At 37.9% G+C, this 19,382-nt stretch overlaps 1 protein-coding gene across 5 annotated transcripts in view; it reads left to right on the top strand.

Moving 5' to 3' along the window:
* Window positions 1-19,382, top strand: part of DPP4 (dipeptidyl peptidase 4) — a 95,354-nt gene that overhangs the window by 30,016 nt on the left and 45,956 nt on the right. For 4 of the 5 annotated variants that reach the window (XM_049887305.1, XM_049887304.1, XM_049887307.1 and 1 more), the window contains 6 exons: window positions 1,017-1,097; window positions 8,378-8,430; window positions 8,544-8,616; window positions 9,615-9,735; window positions 16,215-16,375; window positions 17,996-18,108. In XM_049887305.1, the coding sequence (XP_049743262.1) occupies window positions 1,017-1,097; window positions 8,378-8,430; window positions 8,544-8,616; window positions 9,615-9,735; window positions 16,215-16,375; window positions 17,996-18,108 (602 nt within the window). The remainder of the gene's footprint in view (window positions 1-1,016; window positions 1,098-8,377; window positions 8,431-8,543; window positions 8,617-9,614; window positions 9,736-16,214; window positions 16,376-17,995; window positions 18,109-19,382) is intronic. The other variant, XM_049887308.1, reaches the window with a different exon arrangement.

The following is a 19,382-nucleotide window of genomic DNA, read 5'->3' as shown; positions in this document are numbered from 1 at the left end:
CCCACAGCATCAGCATTTGCCTTTATGGCATTAATTCTCAAATACGTGTTTTTTTAACACTAACCTCCTCCCGAGATATAAACCTCCATTTCCGACAGCCTGCTGTCTCCTGCATGTGGATCTTTAAACTCAGTATCCCCAGTTAAGCTCGTGATCTCCCTTCTGCTCCTAGCAAAAAGAAAGTATCTTATTCCTCTCCTGAGCCCCCAATCTTGGTAAATAGTATTCTTCTCCAAGTCATTCAAGCTAGATATCTCAGAATCTTCCTTGACTCCTTCTCTGTCAGCCCCTATGCTTAGCCTCTCAACAAACCTAATAAGTCCACCTCTGCAATGCCAGGCGTCTCTCAGATTTCCATTTGCATTTCCACTGCATAGTCCTGCTCCAAGGCCTTGTTTAATCTTGGCATAGTGAGTGCTCTAGCTTGTGTCCCTATCTCCATTCTGTACAACAGGACCACTGCATTGCCCTAGTCCAGGATTAGTGGCAACCCCTCTGCTCTCCCCTCTCATTTGAGTCACTGTGTCACCAGTGTGTCTTTGTAAGACAAACCTGATTCTATCACTTCCTGTGCAAAATATAGCTCATAACTTCTTCACTTCTTCTATTTTAGGTCCTAGCCATTGTTCTAGTTTTCTGTCCTCTTACCTTCCATGTCATCCAACACTGTACCCTAAACTGTACTCAGGTAACACATGACCCTTAACCATTTTCTAAACATGCACACCCTTCCCTCATGTGGGTTTTTGCTCATGCTGTTCTGCCTGTTGAAAATGTCCTCTCTGTTCCCAGTCCTCATCCTCATGGCCATCTTTCCTCAGAATTTACCCTTCTCTCCCTGGTTCTCCAATACTGATGACCATCACGGTCATTTGTGTGGTTGAATGTGCCACTTCTCCTAGACTGAAAACTCCCGAGGCATGAGTCACATGTCTAGAACAGTTCCCTCTACGGAGGAAGTGCTCAATAATGTCAGTTGCATTTTCAGTTTTTCTTTTTTTCTCTTTGATTAACAGGATGAACTTGGATACTCTATAAATGATTATTCAGTATCTCCTGATGAACAGTTTATTCTCTTAGAGTACAACTATGTGAAGGTAAAAGAAATGATTTCTCACAGTCACATGTAATGAGTCATATGTTATTTTATAACTGATTTCAAGTCTATGGATATTTAACATTGATACTTAAGTAATATACACTAAAAACTCATTAATTCAACATCTAAGGAAGGAATGGCCATTCTCATTCATAAAAGACAAGCCCAAAGAATGCTTTAAAAGAAACTCATTTTCAGCACTTTCAAATAATAAGAAGTATAATCAACATTATATTATAGACAATAATGATATAAGTTAATACAAAAAAAATTTCCAGGAGGCATTTATAATATAATTTTAAAGTAAATTCCTATGCCAGATTTGTACATCCAGTGATACACTCATTTCCTCTGTCTCAGCTTTATAAGTAGTTAAGACTTCCAAAAAGTATTTGTTTTAAAAACTTTTAACTTCACATTCTGCAGAAGAGGCTCTGCAAGGTAACCTAGACCAACTTTCCACCCTCAGGCCCTGCCACATACAAAGCATTCAAAAGAGAAGAGCCTCAGTACTGGCGTCATCAACGCCCTCCTGAAAGCACTGAGCTTCTCCTAGTCATCCAGCCCCAACATGGAATTCTCACACATTCTGGAAAGGTTACAGCTTAATCACACATCCTCTTCATATTTAGGATGCATGCAAATCACCAGTAAATTTAACTGCAGATTTTTGGTTTTTCATAAATTTGACAAGTTTTCAAGATTTAAGACATGTAGGAGAGATTAAAATCCCTTATAGAGATGTTCTGCTTTGAAAACAAAATACAAAGCTGAGGACTCCCACCCCTGACTTCTTTTCCTAGGATAAATAAGCTGCTGCACTGAGGCCCAGCAAACCATTTCACACTCCATTTACCATCTCAGCATGGCAACTCACAATCACATCTACCCTAAATTCACTGTGCTGGACTCCATTTCCTGGATGTGAAGACTCTCTGTGTTGCTAAACCAATCAACTACAAACAATTCAGAATTCTATGTCAGTTTTCACAACTCTTCCCATTAACAGGTTATTTGTTTAATGCAGTGCTTCTTATTGCTGTCTGTAGATTAAAATCACTTGAGGAGTTTAAAAATTCCCAGTGTCCAGGTTCAGTCACCAAATCAGTAGATTGAAGTTGAAGGAGAAAGGTGAGGCTATCCTCAGTATTTTTTTTTAATGCTGTAGATGATTCTAATAAGAAACCAGTGTTAAGAACCCTTGCATAACTGTTGTCTCCATTAAAGATTCTGACACATCAAGACTTTGAGGTTAAAGTGGAAACAGAAAGACAAATGCTAGCTCAATTTACTATTTAACCAGGTTAGACCAATGTCATTTGAAGTGTACTAATTGATGTATTTCATGTCTCAGACCTTCGTTGAACAACCACCATTGGTGATTAGTATTTGTTGTGTCACTGGTGTTTACTTGTGTATTTAATTGCTTTTGTTGTTTTCACTCTGCCCCCTCCCTCCTGACAACCATGCTTCAAATCCTATCCCAAATGACACATTTGAAGCCTAGGTCAGATTACATCATTTCTATGCTTAAATCCTCCAGTAGCTCACTTAAGATTAAAACACAAACTCTAACTGTGGCCTCCTTGGAGGTCTGTGTGATTGGACCCCAGTCTGCCCCACCGGATCCGTCTCTTATCATTCTCTCCTGCACACACCATGCTTGACCAATGATTCTCACCCTTGCCTACCTTAGAATCATTTGGGGGAAGTCTTTAAAAAATATAGATGCCTGTAGTCCACCAAACCAATTAACTCAGCACAGCTGTAAGTGGCGCCCAGGCACAGATCGATATCCAGCTTCCCAAGGGTGAGGACTTCTGCTCGCACGCACTGCTTTTTTTTTCTTTCCCCCCTCAAGCATTACTCTCGTTCCCATCTAAGGGCCAAGGTATTTGTGATTGCATCCTACTGGAACCTTCTTCACCTGAGCTTTACGAGACTCTCTCCTTTTTATTAATTCAGGTCCAGACTTTCTTGGATCACTTTATCAGCTCTACCCATTGCCCAACCTGTCACTCTCTATCACATTGGCCTATTTTTGTTTCTTCATAACATTTTTGTGAAATTATGTTTATTTCCTTACTAGTTTTCTTGCCTGTCTTTTCTACCAGAATGTTTCCCCCCATTTGACTCACTTCTATACCTTCGGCCCCTAGGACAATATCGCGTAGCAGATGCTCAAAAATACCTATTAAAAGAGTACTTGTTGTACAGTGAAGCATTAAATTATAAGATTACTGAGAGCAAAGAACTGTATCTTCTATTTTCATTATTGCCTCCCAGGATCTGTACTGCATAAACATGTTGACTAACCAACCCTCAAAAAATATATCCAGACAAAAATTAAAAAAAAAAAAAAAATTTTTATTACATTTCCTTGGAGGTCCAGTATCTGGTGTTCTTTAGATTCTACTACCTGACTTCTCCACGACTGAGTGAATACATCCTGAATGATCAGTGGTTACTTCTGAATTATGGCTACAAATAAATAAGTCAGTGAGGGAATAAGTGAATAAGTAAAGGAGTATCATACAGTCTGGTGTGGATGCTCTCCTAGAATCTTTACCACATGCCAAACACTCTAACCCATAGCCAGGGAGTCAATTCTGACTCATAGCGAGCCTGTAGGACAGAGTAGAGCTGCCCCATACGGTTTCCAAGGCTGTTATCTTCCCAGAAGCAGACTGCCACATCTTTCGCCTGTGGTTTCAAACCATCCACCTTTCAGTTAGCAGCCAAATGCTTGACCACTGCACCAGGATGGCTCCTGCCAAATGCTCTAAAGATAATAATGATGGCTGCTATCCTCTATTATATGTTTAAAGTTTTCCAGGAACCCTGTTAAGTGCTTCACATGCATTCTCATGCATCTGAGACCATTGCTATTACTACCTCCCATTTTCCTGAAAATTCAAACTTAGAAAATAGCCTTATGTAACACAGTGGAGACTTGAATCTAGGTTATGGGACTCCAAAGACTGTGCTCTTGAATAGGATCTTATCTTTCTTATCTTTATGCTTCATATTTCTCTCTGCTACAATGTTTTCTCTGCCCAGTCGTCTGCCACTGAAACTCAGCTCAAGAATCACCTTCTCCTTAAACCTTCTCTTAGGTCTCGTTTATAATCCCTGCCCTCCTCACCCACCTCTATATTATATCTCTTGGCACACCCTATTGTGATTCTTGTATTGTAGTTTACTTGTCCATATCTCTCATTCAACTATGAGCTCCTCAAAGAGAGGGACTCTGTCTTATCCAGTAATGCCTGACATATGATTGCTGCCAATGTTTATAGACTATCTAGATTGATGAATCTTTTTCAAAAGATGAAGTGAACACACCAAATATCTTGGTTTTCCTTTTAAGCCTGTTTATATATGTAGCCTGCACCACACTTTGGGCTCTAGCCAAACTAAGATGTTGTCCAGCAATAAGCAAGGGGTGTGTCAAAATAATCCAGGAATCAGGAGAGAAATCTATGACTTTCAAAAACTGGGGACTTAATAAAATAGATTGGTGTTGACATGAGTAGGAAGATGAGAAATGATTAGTGGGAAAGATTCTTCACGGTTAGGAACCCTGGCTTTGTGTCCCGGCTCTGTCATTTTAGAGATGGGTATCTTTGGGCCACCCATTTCATCTATTTCATCTTCATTGGTAAATAAAAATATAAATTTGAAATTTTATTTAATTTGGGTTATTTCTTGAATGGCTAGTATGTAGTTTGCACTAGACCAGCATTTAGAGATGAGTAAAACACAATCTCTTACCTCTAGGAGCTTACAGTAGTATAGTAAGGAAGGCAGACAACAGACAAGTAGTCTGTTAAAATATCTTTAATTTAAACATGCATCCACATATAAACACATTTTCCATAATGCAAATATGGATCATATACCTACTTTTTAACCTGCAGTCTTTCCTCCCCTTTTTGTGTGGCTCCCTACTTATCTGCGTCCCAGTTATCCTATGTTGAATCTCCTGTGTATGCCTCCATATTTTATAAGTTCCTTCTTATTCGTGTAATTTTGTGGCAGTATATATAGGGATTCTTTTTCCTTATTGTTTGTTCTACAAAAAAGGAATCGCATTTTATATACTTTTTCTTAAATTGCTTTTCTTACTCAATGACACCTTGTGGAACTTTCTCTAAGCCATCTGATATAGCTCTGAATCATTTTCAATAGCTGTATAATATTCCATGGTGCTGATATATCATTATTAATCCACCAATCCCCTAATAATGGACATTCACTTTGTTTTTATTTTACTGTGAACAATGTTGCAATAAATTTGTGTCCTGAAGTATTGATGAAAAGTGCACAAATATTAAGTGTATGGCTCTATGAATTTTTACAAAGTGAACATACCTGAGAATCTACATGCAGATTTAAAATATAACCAGTCCCAAGAAAACTTCCCTTCCTCCTTTCAGTCATTAACCTCCCAAAGCTAATCACTGCATTAACTTCTAAAACCCTAGACTACTTTTGCTCATTGATAAACTTTACCTAAGTGAAATCACATATATGTTCCCTTTTGCATTTGGCTTCTTTTGCTCAACATTATGTTTGCGAGATTCAACATGTTGTAGCTCATAGCAGTAGTTCATTCTTTTTCATTATTGTATAAGCACAGTATCATATGACTATACCAGAATTTATTTATCCATGCCATTGTTGATAGACTTGTTTCCAGTCTGGGGTTATTATAAATAACGCTGCTATAAGCATTCTTAAATCAGTCTTTTTTTGCATGTATATACACATTTCTGTTGGTTATATATCTGGTAGTGGAATTGCTGGGTCATAGCATATGTGTAGGAGTCCTGGTGGTGCAATGGTTAACTACCCAGCTGCTAACCATTAGGTTGGCAGTTTGAACTCACTCAAAGGCACTACCGGAGAAATCTGGTAAGAAATCATGGAAGCAATCTGCTTCCATGAGGATTAAAAACCAACCAAGCCTATTCCAACTCTTAGTAACCCTATAGGACAGAGTAGAACTGCCCCATAGGGTTTCCAAGGCTGTAATCTTTACAGAAGGAGATTGCCTTAACTTTTTCCACAGAGGCATTGGTGGGTTTGAACCACCAACCTTTTGTTTAGCAGCCAAGTGCTTAACCACTGCACCATGAGGGCTCCTCTATAAAGATTACAGCTGAGAAAACCCTATGAATCAAAGATACCCAGTAACAACAACAGGGTATGTACGTGTTTAGCTTATATGTGTGTTTAGCTTTAATATACACTGCCCCACAGTTTTTCTCAGTGGTCATATCAAATTACGCTTTCATCAATTGTATATGAGAATTCATTTGCTCCACTTGCCAACACTTAATATTGTTAATTAGTTGGTTTGTTTTAATTTTAGCCATTCTATGCAGTAGTGTCTCATTTTGGTTTTAATTTCCTTTTTCCTGATGACTAATAAAGTTGAGTATCTTGCCATATTATTAGTCATTTGGGATTTTCTTTAACAAATTTATTGTCAGTTTCAATTGAGTCAGTTCTAATTCAGGAAATACCAGTTCAAATTTTTACCATTTTTCTATTGGATTTTCTTTTTCTTATTGATTTACAGGGTTCTTTACATATTTTGGATATGTCTTCATTAGTTATATATATTGCTAATATCTTCTCTTACTTTCTGTGCTGCTTTTTCACTCTCTTAATGATGCTTTTGATAAACAGAAGCCCTTTTTTTTTTTTTCTTAAGTTTAATGATATCCAATTTTTTATTTTTTCTCCTTTATGGCTAGCACTTTATGTCTAGTTTAAGAAATCTTGTCACTCCAAAGTTATGAAGATATTTCTCATATGTTACCTTTGAGAAGTGTTATTGTTTTGCCTTTCACATTTAGGTTTTTAATTATTTGGAAATGGATTTTTTTATGCATGGTGTGAGTTATAGGAAAGGGATATCTAATTGTCCAAGCACCACTTAATAAAAAGACTATTCTTTGTCTACTACATAGACATGGTACCTTTGTCATAAATTAAGTGACCTGATATATAAGTGTGCGTGTTCCTGGACTCTCTAATCTGTTTCACTAGGATCATTGGCTACCTTGTGCCAAAACTATATCAATTACCCTAGCTAAATGGCTCTTCAGAAAATGGTTGTATAAATCCTCTAGTTTATTCTTCTTTAAAATTGCCCTGTTATTTGACCATCACATTTCTGTATAAATTGGAAAATCATATTTTGGTTGGAATTACATTGACTCTATAGATCAGTTTGGGAGTATGGGACATCTTTACAATATTTTGACTTCTGTTCAATGAAAATGGAGGTATTTCCCTCCATTTTCTATGTCTCGGTTTTGATAAGTTGTTTTTCAAGGAATTGGTCCCTTTCTCTATTTAAAAAAATTTTTTGCCAAAATTGTTTATAATATCCTGTGATAATTTTTAATGTCTATAGAGTCTGTTGCAATGTCATATTTTTCATTTCTGATTAGCCATTTGTGCTTTTTTTCCCACTCAGTCTTGCTAAATTAGCAATTTTATTAGTGTTTTCAAAGAATCAACTTTTGGCTTTGTTGATTTTTCTGTATGGTATGTTTTCTATTTGGTTGCTGCCCCTATCCTTATTACCCATTTTCTTCTACTTTCTTACGATTTAGTTTTCTTTTCTTGTAGCTTCTTGCAATGGTTGTTTAAAATATTGATGGTATGTGAATTTTAATTAAAGAATTGTGTAACGCTTTACATTTTTATCAGTAACGTACTAAGAAACCATTTTCTACATCACTACCAACAATAGAATTATAGATTGTTGGTGGCAATGCAGAAATATTTTGCCAGTAAGATGGGTGGAAAGTGAAAATTCACATTTTCCTAAACAGACGATTTAACATACCATGGTATGTGCTTTGGATAATATCTGCATAACCAAAAACCAAACCCACTGCTGTCGAGTCGATTCCGACTCATAGTGACCGTATATATGAATATTTGCATAGAAATTGGCATTTCAGCTCACTGGAGGTTCTGCAAAGGCTTCTTGGAGGAGGTGATGCCAGAACTAGGTTATAGATGAAATCCAGAGAAGTTTGTACTATAGGATCTCTAAGATACCTTCTAACACCGAAATTTTAGCTTTCTAGGTAGGGAATTGTGAGATGTGATAAGATTTGAGACTTATACAATGAAATATCACTTTGCTTCTCATTTTGAGCCCGTATAGCAAGTGGCCAGCTGCTTATCAATAAACTCTCAAGAATCACAAAATGAATCACAGAAGCCTGAAATTTCTGTTTTCTTTTATAGCAATGGAGGCATTCCTACATAGCTTCATATGACATTTATGATTTAAATAAAAGGTCAGTGACTTCTTCATAAAACGTATTAGATTTTTCTCATTTAATAAAACAAAGAAAACCCCACTGTGATTTGTTCTTTTGGTGATGCTTCTTTCCTTTTATCTTTTTTCCAGGCAGCTGATTATGGATGAGAAAATTCCAAATGACACACAGTGGATCACATGGTCACCAGAGGGTCATAAATTGGTTAGTGAGTGTTTCCTGTTGTCAGAAAAATATTGGTTTAAATCTTTCATGTGTGGAAGCTACTAACACTGACACCAAACTGTCGTTTTCGGAAGTCAGTACTTCACTATAAAATACAGTGTTATTGCTCAAGAGAATATCTTATTAGCCCAACACAGCAAATACAACTTTTGAAAGGTTCTGATCTACTATTTGGGAATTGTTTATTCACTGGAAAAATGCTCATTAAACTCTTAAAGTCTAATTACCTATTGTACTTAGATATTTTTAAGAGTCACAGCTGCCTTCTGCTAGTTCTGTGATCTTCTCTGTCACTATAGATATATCTTCCTGCTTTCTAGTGCTAGCTGAATATCAGAAGCCCAAAAGAATCAAACAGGAAGATGGGCTGTTTATCTGCAGCTGAACTTCTTCCCAGCGTGCAGTGGTACCCCTGTATTCACCCTCACAGAAAGAAAGACACAACTGTACAGTGGCACAAACAGTTAAGTGCTCAACTAGTAGCCAAAAGGTTGGTGGTTCGAACTCACCCAGCAGTGCCTAGCAAGACAGGTCTGGTGATCTCCTTCAGAAAGGTTGCAGCCTTGAAAACCCTATGGAGCAGTTCTATTCTGCACACATGGGCTTGCTGTGAGTCAGATTTGACTCGATAGCAAACAATGCCATCATTGTATAGAAGTGGTCAGTCTTCTAGGTCTTCTTGTACACTTTAGAGTCCAAATAGTGGTAGTTTCAAGCTTCTTCTTAGAATGTTTTTGGGATTATTTTTTGGTTATAATATGTAAAATTGTAATTTAAGAATGTGAAGGAAGGAGCAAATATTCTTCATCATGCTCAAATTGAATATCTAACCTATGGTAACAATTATACTTGCATACCAATATTTTTTAGTATAAAAGTATTGATAAATATTTTTTAAATTTCAGGATAAAATATATTATTACATGTTATTATCGATAAAAAAAAAAAAATACCAACCTTTTTTTCCATTTTTCTAGGCATACATTTGGAACAATGATGTTTATATTAAAAATGAACCAAATTTACCAAGTCAGAGGATCACATGGAATGGAAAAGAAGATGTAATATATAATGGAATAACTGACTGGGTTTATGAAGGTAGAGATCAGAAAACCTATAAACTTTACAAAAGAGTTAAAATTTTACTTTAAAATGGAGACATTCAATAACATTGAAAATAAGCTGGATTAAAAAGCTGTAATCAAGTCTCTTTTAGAACTCACAGCATCGGGTGTCTCACAAACCAAAACCTTTTTGATAGTAGCTAGTGTTTTTTTTTTTAGTGGTGTTTACGTCCTCCTTGTTTCACAATACTCCTTTTGTCTTTGGTTTACTCTAACAAAAATCCTTTCTGTGTAAGTAGCTTTTCTGCTTTACTGGGGCATAAAAGCATCCAGATTAACATCAGATGCTTTTCTAATCAGCCCTACCTAGCCCAGAGGTTACTAAAACCAAAACCAAACCCATTGCACTTGAATTGATTCCAATTCATAGTGACCTATAGGACAGAGTAGATCTGCCTCACAGGGTTTCCAAGGAGCAGCTGGTGGATTCAAACTGCTGACCTTTTGGTTAGCAGCCATAGCTCTTAACCACTGCACCACCAGGGCTCCCAGAAGTTACCAAAGAAAGCTAAATACTCCCACAACATTCCCAAAGATGACAAAATATTGTCCGGAGGTGGGAGAATAAAGTGGGAGAAAATGCCTCTTTTATAGAAGAGTTGTGATCACTTGAACAAATCATGACTTCCACCCCTGTTTTTTAAGAAAAGAAGAAAATAATTAGAAAGGCTTAGTAAAAAAATGAGTAAAAACAAAATTAATTAAAAATTTTAAAAAGGGATATTCTCTATTTTAAAGATTTTTAAGAAATATTAGAACAGTTTAGAAAATATTAGAAAAACATTTTTAATATTTATACTTGCCAAGAAAAAGGCATTTTGAGGCTGTTCTGAACTATTCAAAAGACTGCCTCATGCTTCTTAGACTCATCTTTATCTCATCCTATTATTTCTTCTTCATAGTTAAAACAATAATTTTTCTTTATGACTTAATTTTGGTTCTTGCCCAAATCAAGTTCAATTATAATGAATAATTGAAACAACTTAAAAGGTAAATAAATTCACATGTCCTAGAAATAAGTACTTGATTAAAACTTATAAAGAAATTTACTAACACTAGTCTCTTAGAGATTGAAAAACAATCTTTAACACTTGGTGAACAATAGCGCAGTATCCAGGATCACCAACTGGAGCTGAGTAAAGCCTCTTCCAAAACCTTTGACTCTCCTCTCTAAGAACAGTTAATACTAACTTCCTTTCTAAGGTAGATAATAGCTGGAGAGATCTCATTTTGCCAGTTCATGACTAATCCATTCACATTCAGTGTAATCCATTCACAGCTTCAATGTGGGCCTTGCTCTAAAAATGGGACTCAGTCCCTACAACAAAGTCCCACAGCTGGTTTTGTGCATTTACAAATGATCTATCTTAGTTATCTAGTGCTGCTATAAGAGAAATACCACAAGTGGATGGCTCTAACAAATAGAAATTGATTTTCTCACATTTTAGGAGGCAGTTGGTGTTATTTTTAGGTGCCATTGAGTCAGTCTCACAACAGAAACATTGCCTGGTCCTGTGCCATCCTCACAATTGTTGCTATGCTTGAGCCCATTGTCACAGCCACTGTGTCAATCCATCTCCTTGAGGGTCTTCCTCTTTTTCGGTGACCATCTCCTTTACCAAGAATGATGCCCTTCTCCAGGGACTGATCCATCCTGATAACATGTCTGAAGTATATGAGAAGTAGTCTTGCCATCCTTGCTTCTAAGGAGCATTCTGGTTGTACTTCTTCCAATACAGATTTGTTCGTCCTTTTGGCAGTCCATGGTGTATTTCAATATTCTTCACCAACACCACAATTCAAAGTCATCAATTCTTCTTCAGCCTTCCTTATTCATTGTCCAGCTTTTCCCATGCGTATGAGGTGATTGAAAACACCATGGCTTGGGTCAGGGACACCTTAGTCTTCAAGATGACATCTTCGCTTTTCAACACTTTAAAGAGGTCTTTTGCAGCCGATTTGCCCGGTGCAATGCGTCTTTTGATTTCTTGACGGCTGCTTCCATGGGTGTTGATTGTGGATCCAAGTAAAATGAAATCCTTGACAACGTCAATCTTTTCTCTGTTTATGATGATGTTGCTCATTGGTTCAGTTGTGAGATTTTTGTTTTCTTTATGTTGAGGCGTAATCCATACTGAAGGCTTTGATCTTTATCAGTAAGTGCTTCAAGTTTAGGATGCTAGAAGTCTAAATTTAGGGTGCTGGCTCTGGGGGAAGGTTTTCTTTCTGTGTCTGCTCTAGGGGAAAGTTCTTGTCTCAACTTGTTTCCTGCTTCCTTGGAGATCTCCATGTGCCTTGGCATCAGTCTTCCCCCAACTCTGCTTGCTTGTCCTAATCTGCTCTTTTTATATCTTGTAAGATTGACTCAGGACACACTCTACGCTAATCCTGTCTCATTAACATAACACAGACAACCCATTCACAAATGAAATTATAACCACAGGCATAGAGGTTAGGATTTACAACACATTTTTTGGGGGTAGGGGGCGCACTTCAGTCCATAACACGATCTCTACCTAGAGAAGAGCATACCTGTCTCTCCATATATAGGATCCACTCTCCTACTGGAGCCACCCTCTCTGCTGTGGCCATGGGACTTGTTGGAAATGAAAGTGAGTACATTTTAAGAATCTGTTAAAGAAGAAAAAAGACTATGAGGCCAGGAACAGGGCCATATGCCCAACTCTGGAGTGAGACTCACAAGAGAGCTGACCTGCTGACACTTGTGCCTCCACCCCACCCCATGTACTCGACATTTTTCTTTACTGCTTTCTCCATGTTTTCACTTTGCATTATTCTAGTTAATAAGTATTTTATTTTTTAAAGTAATGCTTTATATCCTAGTATGAAATTAATTGCATTATGTTCATACTTAGTAATGCAATTAATTTTATAATTAATTTATTTATACTTAGTATGAATGTAGTGACCTAACATATAGCAGAAAATGAGAATTTTTGGTGAGAGGAAGGATAAGAATGGATAGAGAAATAAATAATTTTATAACATGTAGCATTTTTTACCCCCTAAAGTACTTTTTTTAAAGTACTAGTGTTGACAGTGGGAGTTTGTGGCAACTCAGAGCACTTCACCATTGAATGCTAACTACCTGTGAGGCATCCAGAGACACAGGAATAAATGGTGCCCAGTTGCTGATCACAGGAAATCCAGCCCAGAGAAGGAGCCAAAGATGCCAACAAATGATTGTCATTATGTGTCCTGTTCAGGACAGAGCACTAGGTCCAGAGGCTGATCTGAGTGGTAGGGCAGGTACAGAGAGGAAAGATGCCAGAGACAGCTGTGCCCACAGCCAGTTTTGTATCAGGAAGAGACTTGAAATCTTTTCCTCTCTTTTTCATTCTTCCCTCTATAATTTTTATAGATAAAAGGCAACTATAAATGATCCCTTCATTCTTAGGGCTTTGAATTTGATCAGAAATAATTTTATGATAATGGTTTTATTACACTGCCAATGTGGAAAAACAGTGTCTGTTTTCCAAACAACAGCTTAATTAAAAACGTAGAACACTATCTGCTACTTATATTTAAAAGTAATTTAAAAATCCAAAATTTTGCTGCTTACTTGATTCATTTTATGTAATTGCGTCTTTATCATAGGCTAGAATCAGTGGGTAGAAGCTACAGGGAATGAGATATCAACTGAGTATATGAAGAAGTTCTTAGTGGAACCAGTGGCATCACTAGGGTTGGTGTCACCCAGTTTGGTAACTCATGGTGTCATTCCTCCCATGGACTTCCTCCCATGGACCCCCTCGCCCCCGCCATGGACCTCCTCTTTACCAGCCCATACAGAATCCTTAGTAATGTTTTTTGTACTACTGTTATTTGTAAATCCTAATTCCCATATATCACTCTTTCTTTCCCTTTAATTGCTACTTCATTCTCAAAAAAGTTATTGATACAGGTTCACAAATACTAATTTCCCCAATTTTGTAGCTAAAACACCAGAAAATTTAACAGAATTAGAGACTATAAAAACACCAGAAACAACAAAAACAACAGCTTGTAGTGCCTGCAGACAAAACCACGTGATTCATTGTAATTGGGTAATAATGACAGAGCACATTAGAAAGTTCAAAAGTAAATGAGCATAGAGTTTGAGCTTTGTAGGTGTATAGATACATGTAAGCTGGGCTTATGAAAAAATATTTTTGTTGTTGTACTTAACAATAGGGACATTTTTATAGACAGTCATTTTGGTATCACCCCCTCTGACAGTGTTACCCAGTGTGGTCCTAGTGACACCATTGAGTGGAACCCAGTTGATTTGGAATCACAAGGCCTGGGTTCTAGTTCCCCTCTCAGGCAATTCACTCAGTCTCTCTAATCCTTAATTTCCTTCCCTGTAAAATGGGCTATGAATAGACTTACCCAGGGATCTTCATGAAGACTAAATAAGAGCTTTCTAAATTCTAAATTGCCACATTAAAGTAACTCAGTGTTATGGGTGTGAAGCACTGGAAGGGAGAGTAGGCTGCCTTCCCAGGTAGATTTTTGGTTACTAAAAACAAACAAACAAACCCGTTGGCGTCGAGGCAATTCCAACTCGTAATGATCCTATAGGACAGAGTAGTACTGCCCCCATAGAGTTTCCAAGGAGCACCTGGTGAATTCGAGCTGCCAACCTTTTGGTTAGCAGTTGTAGTTCTTAACCACTAAGCCACCAGGGTTAGTGTTAAAATAGAGCTAAGAAGGGGCAGAATAACATGGAGATGGAAAGCATAGACTCTTGAACCTGGTGGATTTGGGTTTATTACTTATTAACCATGTGACTCTAGGCAAATTACTTATCCTCTTTAGCCCTGCCTCATTTTGCTCATCTGTGTAATGGGATATTGTGAGGAGTAACTGAGACTGTATATGTCAATTGTTTGTCAATGCCTGGTGCATAGTTAACTTACTGCTGTAGAGTCGATTCTTACTCATAGAGACCCTGTAGGACAGAGTAGGTACATAGTTAAAAAACCTAACCCAGTGCCATCAAGACGATTCCGACTCATAGCAACCCTATAGGACAGAGTAGAACTGCCCCGTAGGGTTTCCAAGGAGCGCCCGGTGGATTCGAACTGCCAACCGTTTGGTTAGCAGCCATAGCACTTAACCACTATGCCAGCAGAGTTTCTGGTACATAGTTAGCACTCAATAAATGTCAGTCGTTCATCATGATAATTATTATCTCTACTATTATTATTATATTATCGAAAATGACCATTTAGAGAAAACTTGTAGAGCAGGTTTAAGCATGAAAAAACTGATTGCAAGTGATGATTTACTAACCATAAAGTGCTATTTTCTATGCTTTTACTTTTATGTGCACATTCAAATCAGTGCATGAGATTTGGGGATGAAATCTGCATAAAGAATAAAAGTCTGCAGCCAGCCTACTTGAATCCTTCGTTCCCAGTTGGTAAAAGAAGTCTTGGCATCTTAGGAGCCAGAAATTGCATATCCCTTGAGTTAACAGTAACCAGTCGCCATCACGCGGGTTTCCACTCAGGGTGACCCCAGGTGTGTCAGCGTAGGACTCCATTCTGCAGGGTTTTCAGTGGCTGCTTTTTGGGGAGTAGATCACCAAGACTTTCTTTCAAGGCACTTCTGGGTGGACCTGAACCATCAGCTTTTCAGTTAGCCCCTGAGCATGTTAACTATTTGCACCACCCAGGGACCCTGTTCCTTCAATAGACCCCATAATAAGCATACGGAAGAGCTGCATTTGCCAGGGATTGAGGACAAGTCCAAGGATATACCAGAAAGTAAGACTTTTTCTTTTCTTTGCCTCTCCCTTTGACCCTCTTCCCTTACCCATCAGCATATACACCAGAGGAGGGTGTGAATCCAAAGGAATTTTCAGTTTCTGAGCTGGGCAAGGGAGATGTTTCTCAGTAGGGGTCTCATGGAGCTCTTTGCTGTACTAAATCCAACCTTCCCACACCTTGTTTGTGCCAAGAGTAGTAAACTCTGGGCACCATATTGGTTTGATAGCCTGGAGCTACACACCACCCACCGGTACCCTGCGGGCTCAGTACAAACTGAGCCCAGTCGGGGAGAGTGTGTTGGCATGTTGATTGTTTGAAAATCAGAAAGGAGAATCAGCCTCCTGTGTGAAATTTACTTTTAGTAAGTTTCAAGGCATAAATTTAGAGGATTATAAGAAAAAGGAAAAAAAAAATACAGAGCATATATTAAATGTTGTGTGCTAAAATATTCTAAAATGTTTCAATGCGTTACTTATTTTTACAATCCAGATATAATTGTGAAGATTTTATTTTTATTCATTTGTATTACTCTGAATTTGGAAGCTCAGCAAATGCAAAGTGGTTCATTAGTTGAACTCTACTGTAATTACTAAAGCTAATGAGAACAATATTTTGAATGCCAAAGCCAATTTATCAGCTACTTCTTGTAACAGAACAATTTATGTCTTTTTTTCAGAGGAAATCTTCAGTGCCTACTCTGCTCTGTGGTGGTCTCCAAACGGCACTTTTTTAGCATATGCCCAATTTAATGACACAGAAGTCCCACTTATCGAATACTCCTTCTACTCTGATGAGTCACTACAGTACCCAAAGACAGTGCAGGTCCCATATCCGAAGGTCTGTGCTCTGATCTGCATAGTGGTTCAGTGATTTGATGGGAGGAGAATGGTTTCACTTAAACCCTTCCTGCTAATGAAAATATTGTCAGTCTCTCTTCAACAGCTTGCTGTGATTACTCTTGCTGAAGTCAACAGCATCTGGCTATTTTAAAGTATTTTTATTATCCCAGGAAAGAGTGTGATTTAAGGTTTTGTAATTTCTCCAAAAACTTTGAGGAATGACAGGCAGAAAAAGATGGGAAAAATGCTTTTGAAAGAGGTAGGGAGAATGAAAATGTTTGAATGGAGAAAAGAGGCTGTAATTGAAACAGAAGCTTATCTCATTTGCAGGAGGTGGAATGGGCACCAGGTGAGGTTGAAAAGCTTGGTTGTATATCAGATTGTATTGCTACTTAGCCAGCCACCTGACTAGTTTTTAAAAACACATTAAAACTGGTTGCCCTTGAGTTGGTTCTGACTCATAGTGACCCTGCAGGACAGGGTAGAACTGCCCCATGGCGTTTCCAAACAGCGGCTGGTGGATTTGAATTGCCAACCTCTTGGTTTGCAGCTGAGATCTTAACCACTGAGCCATCAGGGCTCCTGACTAGTTTTAGTGGTTCAATTACAGATTTGCCACAAATGTAAATTTTGCAGGTCCTGTAATATAGTAGTGTCATATCTTGATTTTCAAGGCTGTTTTCCTCTCTAGGGTGCATGTTTATTAAAATTGAAGAGCTCTTTAAGCAGTGTAAGCCAGGAAAGAGGGGGCTTTAGGAAGGAACTAAGGATTCTTCACTAGGACCATAATAATGACAACCGCAGTATGGTCTGTTGGAAAATCTAACAGTAAATTGTTTTTGCTGTAAACAATTTGGGAAAAGAGATTTTTATTTTTATCAACTAGGTCAATTTGCTTTATGAAGAGTTGCCATTTTAGGAAGACATTGGAAGTTAAAAGAAATCAGAGACTAAATATGGAGATGTGTTTGTTAGTGGAATGCTGTTTTTTGAAGAGCGAAACTGGCAAAATAAATAAATGTTCTGACGAAAAATACCATATATTATTTCAAACTAATCTGTCAATCGAAGATTTATTATGACAAAAATACATATTGTATATGTAACAGGGTTTTATAAATTTTTGTCACAATATTGATTGTAAAGCTCCAACATTGTGAACCTGAACTTGTAGTAAAAATTATAGCTTCATAATTAGGATCATTGGCTATCGGCTCAGATAAACTAATTTTCCTGGTGGATTGTGTCTTTGGCTGAACCCAAGGTGCTCTCCATAGACTAGCTACCAAAGCCCTCTCGTCTTGTGGAGTCAGGCTGTATTTGAAAATAATAGAATTGGTTTCAAGAAGTTTATTCTCTCTTGGATTAAATACAAAATTATGAACATTCATTATTTAAACTGGAGTGCTTTGGGCCTTTAAGTAATATATATTTTTCTGTCTGAATGTGAAAAGATCACATTTCTCAACTCTTACATTCATTTTATTTAGATTAAATTGTTTAAGTTGTCTGGTTGCTAAAATTTATGACTATAATGCAGACAGTGTTGTATGGTTTTGAATTTGTGTAATGATGTTATTTTTCTATGAATAGTAATCTCATGATTACTTTTTCCTAGGCAGGAGCTGCGAATCCAACTGTAAAGTTCTTTATTGTAAATACAGACTCTCTCAGCCCAACCACCAATGCAACATCCGTACAAATCACGGCTCCCGCTTCTGTATTAATAGGGTAAGTCTCTTGACTGAATGCTTGGATTGCAGGCAATTTCACAGTTCCCAAGGAGAACATTCTAAAAATGAGTGGCAGAATCCATCGCAGCCTCCCATACTCTTACCCTGTGCTGGTAGTCATTCATTCTTTCATTCAACAACTCTTCGTTGAGCACCTACTTCAGGTCAGGACTGCTCTAGTGATGAGGATTCTCAGGGAACAAAGCAGAGGAGTCCCTGGTCTCATGGAGCCTATGTTAGAGTAGGGGCAGGCAGGCAGTAACCAGGTAAACAAAATATAAATTTTGAGTGGTAAAAAGCATTGGGGGGAAAAAAAAAAAAACTAAAACAGGGTAAAGGGGAATAGAGAGGGTTGGGGGAGGTCAGGGAAGGCCTCTCTGGTAAAACAACTTGTAAGCAGAGATGTGAAGACAGGGAGGGACCTATCTACATGGAGAGCCCAGGGCACAGAGGAAGAGCAAATACAGACTCTGCAGAGAGACATGTTTGTGCACTAGAGGAATAGCCAGGAAGTCAAGGTGACTGGAGCAGATCATGGTGTTCTGCCATGGTAAGGCTTAGAGAAATCCAGGGGAACTGTGTATTAAATTTAGGGAACCCTGTGACACTGGTATACCTCAAGATGTCACTTGCTTAAAAAATCCTTAGTGGTCTGAGATTCTTCCATCAAGCACCCCCAGCCCCTAGCTGATTTCCCTGTGAAGATAACCACCATACTAGGTACAATGTATGATATTAAGAAGCTCTTTATTGATTTTGTTTTTGTGTTTAAATAACAACAACTAGCACATTTTGGGAGTCCCTTGGTGGTGCAAATGGCTAACGTGCTCGGCTGTTAACCAAAACGTTAGAGGTTCAAGTCCATCCAGAGATAACTTGCGAGAAAGGCCTGGCAATCTACTCCCCAAAAATCAGCCATTGAAAGTCCTATGGACTCATTTCTTCCCTAACATATGTGGGGTCTCCATGAATTGAAATTGACTTGATGGCAGCTAGTGGGTTTTTTTTTTTTTTTAGCACATATTAAGTGCTTACTACTTACTACGCACGGGGCATTATCACAAGCTTCATTTTATTGATCTGTAAAATAACTCTCTCTTTACAGCAACTGTTACTATATGCCTGTCTTACAGATAAGAAAAATGAAACCTAGACCTTAAGAAAATGACCAAGTGGGAGACTTTCAAATCTGTCTTCTGGCTTGGAAGAAAGAGCTATTAAGCACTGTGCCACACACCTCCCCGGTGTGAGGACAGCTGGTGCCCACCAGAG

Source organism: Elephas maximus, chromosome 6 (genome assembly GCF_024166365.1).
Source record: "Elephas maximus indicus isolate mEleMax1 chromosome 6, mEleMax1 primary haplotype, whole genome shotgun sequence".
Classification (NCBI taxonomy): domain Eukaryota; kingdom Metazoa; phylum Chordata; class Mammalia; order Proboscidea; family Elephantidae; genus Elephas; species Elephas maximus.
The sequence above is the reverse complement of the archived record's forward strand: the minus strand, read 5'-3'. Positions and strand labels throughout refer to the sequence as shown.